The 6,201-nt window shown below is 44.8% G+C and overlaps 1 protein-coding gene across 1 annotated transcript; it reads left to right on the top strand.

The window, feature by feature from the left end:
* The first annotated feature begins 2,339 nt into the window (after positions 1 to 2,339).
* On the top strand, positions 2,340 to 5,048 carry LOC105039704 (pentatricopeptide repeat-containing protein At1g79490, mitochondrial). Its single transcript, XM_010915958.4, has one exon. It carries the CDS (start codon positions 2,507 to 2,509, stop codon positions 4,889 to 4,891), a length of 2,385 nt encoding a protein of 794 aa, XP_010914260.1. The 5' UTR covers positions 2,340 to 2,506; the 3' UTR covers positions 4,892 to 5,048.
* Positions 5,049 to 6,201: the final 1,153 nt, after the last annotated feature.

Below are 6,201 nucleotides of genomic sequence, written 5' to 3'. Positions count from 1 at the left end.
GCTCATTCGGCATCTAGAAGGGTCTGTAGAGATAGGACGTCAGTTGTCCAAACCGATGGTGAGTCGGCGGTGTCCCACCCGATAGGGAGTCGGTGACGGAGGATCGGCTCTCAGGTGATCAGAGGCGACGTTGGCCCATTAGGCCAATCCGCTCCGGTCGGGCAAGATGGGTAGTCACTGTCGGTGTTGCCCACCATCGGTCAGGCGAAGTCGGTCGGTCCATTCTCATGGATGGTCGGGATCGGGACCCGTAGTCGAGTTGGCGTCGAGGACGGGTCGGCGCTGGTGAGTCGGCAATAGGATCGATCGGTATATCCCAACAGTTACAATTCTTCTTGCATTTTCATCACTTTTCTTTGTAGAACAATCATAACCATTTTCATCTCTTTTCTTGGTAGAATAACCATAACGATACAAAGTATTAATGACTGTACGTTTACCCTGATTCATAAGGACCTATGGAGGTGTGTGTTTAGTCCCACATTGTTTACAAATTAGATAGACGTTGGATACCCCAAGAAACCCAAATAATGAGATCTTGGGCCGTTATCTAAATGAGAGGTTACTGATCTTGTCCCAAGAATTGACCTCCTATTATCTAAATGAGAGGTTGTGTTTCGCCCCTCTAATGTGGTTTACAAGAATACTTGAACACCATCTTGCTGATGTACCAAAAAGAAAAAAGACCACCTTGTACGTGTTGCAATCAAATTGTGCTTTGGAAGCAGATGATTGTAATGTTAAATTGTCCGGGTAACACTTGTTCGAGAGCTCAATTCAAGTTGATTGAGTCGATTACCAGAATACAACTATATTTGATAATAAGTGAAACCTATAATGCCAATCTGCATGTCAAAACTTGCCGACCGAACCAAAACAGATTATTACAAAACTATGGAACAAAATTCAGAACCAACCCTTGTATCATTAGAGAGAGGGAAAGAGAACATAAACCTCTTGATTAACCTTGGATTGTCAACTGGTGAGAGATCATGTTAAACAATAGATCAAGGAGTTGTTCATGCATCAACAAACCCCTCAATTTGCCGATCATAAAAAGGTTCATGATGACACATATGTTAAATTACACAAGGTGGATGAATCCTACATGTAATTAGTACACTACCAAACATCTTCTGTACAACTCTAATCATGGCTCTGTAAATCAACATAATATTGATGTTCATAAAAATTGATACCACAAGTTTAGTCTATCTACATTACATCATTAAGTCTATGCATCATCAAAAGATATATGTATTACTGGTTTATAATGTGCATCAAGATAAAGTGTGTATCAGCATGATGAATATCTGTATAATAATAAAAATATCACAACATCCTCCATGACTCCTTCCTCCACTCTAATTTTCTTGTTCTCATCCATCAACCTCATTCTAATTCGCTGCTTCACTGAACCATGCTGCAAAGAAAAGCATGAAACATATGCAAAAGCTGACCTAGACTTGGTATTACATGAGTCAAGATGCTGTAAGGTTCTCTTTTATAATTTTAGCCATTCAAGTACTTTAAAGTACCCGAGTATGGATACGACTTATAGCATTTGAAACAATAAGATCATAATGCTATGTAGGAATGGATTGGTGACAATGTCTGCCACAAAGTTGGGCACTCAATTGGTTGATTTGTTTTTCTTGCAGTAAGTGTGGGTGACTTAGGCTTTGAGAGGAAGAAGATATCCAGTAACATGTAGGATACCAATCAGTGATGAGCGAAGCATAGCTCTTGATTCAATCGACAATCTTAGAGGAATCTTCCTCAAGCCACATGCATTAATCTAGAGATGTTCAATTGCAAAAGTAACAGCCTCTTTAGCAGTTCGCAGCTCTGCTAATGACAGATTTTTATGGATGACCAGCATGGCAAAATTTACGCCCATCCATGTCATTTGACCATGATTATACCTTTCACACGATAGAAGGGTTTACCTTTGTTCACACAAATCCATTATTATATTATGTAATAATAATTTGGCAATGATCGTATGTCAAGCTATGAATTTTTGGCCACAACAATCGTGCTAGAAAAAGGGGATCATTCTCTATAGATTGTGGAGTTTTTTCCATTTTAATATTGGTCCGTAAGAGTATACACTGACACGATCTAATAAAAGTACATAAATTTTTTTTATTAAAAATTATGTTATGATATAAAAAATAAAATATTATTAATTTCATATTGATCGTTAGTTAAAAAAAAAATTTTGATTTATATAAAAAAAAATATCTATCTTTTCTATGGGTTGTAGATCGTAGATCAGAGCAGACGATACTCACTTATTGTATAAGATACGATCCAATGACGGAGGTTGCAGAAGAAGATCAATCCAGCTTCCCCACGGAGGATACAACCCGAATCGATGTCATAAGCGTAAAAATTGGACTGAGCAAGTGCAAGCCCTCCCTAAATTACATATCCCAGTGTCGCCGTGCGAAGCGTCACCCACATCCCCGGCGAGCCAAAAGATTTCCGGACCAAGAAAACAATGCTCCTTCGCCTCCGAAACCTCAAGCCATCCCCAACCCATCTCCAATCCCTCTCCTTCCTCGTCTCCACGAAAATCCTAAACCCTAAACCCTTCTCCTCCTCCTCCCATCCCCACTCTGACGCCGGCCCCCCCGAGTGGACCGACGAGATCCTCTACCTCGACGAGTCCGGAGGGGTCATCGGCTCCGGCCGTGGCCTCCGCCCCGCCGAACCTGGCCGCGACGACCACATCCTCGCTGGCGGACTCCGCCGCCCACTCCCACGCTCCGCCGCCGTCTCCAAGCTCGTCGAGCTCGCCCGCCGCTGGCGCTGGGGCCCCGACCTCGACGCCCACCTGGACCGCCTCCCCTTCCCCCCTGACCCCTCCCTCCTCGACTCCGCTCTCGCCGCCCTCCCCGCCGCCGACCCAGAGCCCTCACTCTCCCTCTTCCGCTGGGCGCGCCGCCAGCCCTGGTTCTCCCCCTCCGACGCCACCTACTCCCTCCTCCTCCACCGCCTCGCCGCCGCCTCCGACCTCGACGCCGTCCTATCCCTCTTCGACGATGTTCTCACAGCTACCACCTTTAGCGGTGGAGAGCTCACGCCGGCCTCCTTCTCCTCTTCCCTCAACCTGGTCATCCAGTATTTGTGCCGGGCGTCGAAGCTCGAGGTCGCCTTTTGTTGCTTCAAGAAGCTCCGGGACCTTGGCTTTAAGGAGATCACCACCCAGACCTACAATTCCCTCATAACCCTCTTCTTGAGCAAGGGATTGCCCTATAAGGCCTTCGAGATCTATGAATCCATGGAGGCCAGCGGGTGCTCCCTCGATGCCTCCACCTATGATTTGATGGTGCCTTCCCTTGCCAGGTCCGGCCGGCTCGATGCCGCCCTCCGTCTGTTCGAAGAAATGAAGACAAGAGATGGTGGCGGCCGGCCAGGGTTCAGCATTTACCTTGCGCTGGTGGACTCGATGGGGAAGGCCGGGAGGCTGGATGCTGCCATGAGGGTGTATCGGGAGATGCAGATGGCCGGGTACAAGCCGTCCATCACGTTGTACGTTTCGATGATTGAATCTTTGGTGAAGTCTGGGAAGCTTGATGCTGGTGTAAAGATTTGGGATGAGATGAAGGCGGCTGGGTTTCGTCCAAATTTTGGTCTTTATACCATGATGGTGGAGGCACAGGCGAGGTCAGGGAGGTTAAGTGCTGCCGCCACCCTTTTTGGTGATATGGAGAAGGCTGGGTTCCTCCCGTCGCCATCCACTTATGCTTGCCTCATCGAGATGCAGTCTGCTGCTAGCCAGGTGGATCCAGCGATGCGGCTTTACAATTCGATGAGCAATGCTGGCCTCCGGCCTGGGTTAAGTACCTTCACCTCGCTGCTGACTGTTGTTGCTAAAAAAAAGCTTTTGGATTTGGCTGCTAAGATCCTGCTCGAGATGAAGTCTGTTGGCTTTTCTGTGGATGTGAATGCAAGTGATGTGCTGATGATTTATATCAAGGATGGGTCGATGGATCTGGCATTGAGGTGGCTGCGATTCATGGGTTCAGCTGGAATTAGGACTAACAGTTTTATCATCAGGCAGCTTTTTGAGTCTTGCATGAAGGCTGGGCTTTATGAGTCTGCCCGGCCATTGGTTGAGACATATGTAGGATCAGCAGCAAAGGTTGATTTGATACTCTACACTTCGATTCTCGCCCATTTGGTGCGCTGCCAGGATGAGAAGAATGAGCGAGCTATAATGGACATTATGAGTGCCACGAAGCACAAAGCTCATGAGTTCATGTGTGGGCTGTTCACCGGACCAGAGCAGAGGGGGAAGCCCGTGTTGTCATTTGTGAGGGAGTTCTTTCAGGGAATTGATTATGAGGTGGAGGAGGGTGCTGCTAGATACTTTGTGAATGTGCTTCTAAATTATTTAGTGCTGATGGGCCAGATGAATAGGGCAAGATGTGTTTGGAAGGTGGCCTATGAGAATAAGTTGTTTCCAAAGGCAATTGTGTTCGACCAGCACATTGCATGGTCTTTGGATGTTCGGAACCTGTCGGTGGGGGCTGCACTGGTGGCTGCAGTACACACACTGCACAGGTTTAGGAAGAGGATGTTGTACTATGGAGTGGTTCCCCGGCGCATCAAATTGGTCACAGGGTCTACACTTAAGATTGTTGTGGCGCAAATGCTTGAATCAGTGGAGTCTCCATTCGAGGTAAGCAAGGTTGTGCTGAGGGCACCAGGGGATTCAGTGGTGGAGTGGTTCAAGAAGCCCATAGTCCAGCAGTTCTTGTTAAATGAAATACCCTCAAAAGCAGATGTTCTGATGCACAAACTTAATGTTCTTTTCCCAAGCTCTGCGCCAGAGGTTCGATCACTTTCTCCTCCAAAGGCATTGGCCATGTCAAGGTGAATATGTATTATATTTTTCAATTCCTTTGATTATATTCATTTGGAATGCAAGGAAAATTAACAAACAGTTCAGTCTTGTTTGTGATACATTCACTAACTGTATGTATGTAAAACACAATATTTTCCAAATGTGCTCATGATAGAAGAATTATTGTTTATGCCCAGTTCTCTTAGGGTTCATAACCGTCAGCATGCAATTAACATAGCATGTTACAAGTGCAGGATTTTTTTTTTTCTTTCTTTCTTTCTTTCACATTTGCTATTCGGTCGAACCTTTGATAGCTACAGCTGGAGGAAAATAGGAAAACCCAGTTTAACATGTGTTATTGAAACAAAGAATGAATCACTTTCTTATAAATTCTTTATTCTGTTGTAGATTGTAAAATGATTGTAACATATGGGTTTCATTTAAAAAACTGTCTCTGGTACTTGATAGTCTATTTTATTTCATGATATTTTCTTTGGTTCAGTGTACTGTTGGAAGGGTCTTCTGAAATCTAGCAGTTGGAGAAGCTTTCTTTTTCAATCTGTAGAATTATTAGATATCGATCTGTTTACAGTTTCAGAATCTTTTTGATCTTCTCAAGGAAGTTTATTGATAACTTGACCTTCTACTCATCCTCATCCTCGGGTTATTATTATGTTTATATGGCCTGTCCAGTCTGTTGTAAACATATTATTTATCCTTGCCAGTGCCCTTGAGCAAGCGTGGGTTTTCACTCACAATATTTGTCTTGCTCCTCTCTCAAGCAAGTTGGACTAAGCTTTTAGGTGTCATTTTGCCCTTATTCATTCAAATGTAACCCTTTGACCGTATTCAGATGCCTCGCCCCTTCCATTATCCTGTCATCCTTGTCTCCTTGACCTCCTTTAGGGTATTTAGATCTTCATCTTCCCATTAGTGGTGTGTTCGTCATGGGCTTCTGTAGATGAAGGATCACAAGGGACCCATTGATTTCTGATCCTTGCCATCATCATGAAGTTCCGTTTTGTAAACAATCTCTATTATATGCTCTTTCTGTCTTTCACACCTTTAGCCTTATGATCATGGTCGTTCCCATGTTCCTCAAACGTCCCTACTTCTAAAGTTACCCTCCTTATGTTCGTGCACTTATGTTCTCGTAAATTACTAATTCTTGTGTCATTAGCAGTTGGAGTTGATTGCTTACAAGAAATTGGCGTCCAACATCTTTACTGCATGTGAAAGATGAGAGCAAGAATGGCCGAACTGTCATGAACCACCCTATTTGGGTGCACCAACCTGAACCGATTGGTTATGGGACAAAACAGCCCCTTGGTTTGGTTCAGGCT

The sequence above is a fragment of the Elaeis guineensis genome, chromosome 1, assembly GCF_000442705.2.
Source record: "Elaeis guineensis isolate ETL-2024a chromosome 1, EG11, whole genome shotgun sequence".
Classification (NCBI taxonomy): Eukaryota; Viridiplantae; Streptophyta; class Magnoliopsida; order Arecales; family Arecaceae; genus Elaeis; species Elaeis guineensis.
This window is presented reverse-complemented; position numbering and strand designations above follow the sequence as displayed.

What these genes read in the sequence shown, in the direction of transcription:
- LOC105039704 (XM_010915958.4), top strand. Translation starts at nt 2,507, where the DNA reads ATGCTCCTTCGCCTCCGAAACCTCAAGCCATCCCCAACCCATCTCCAA.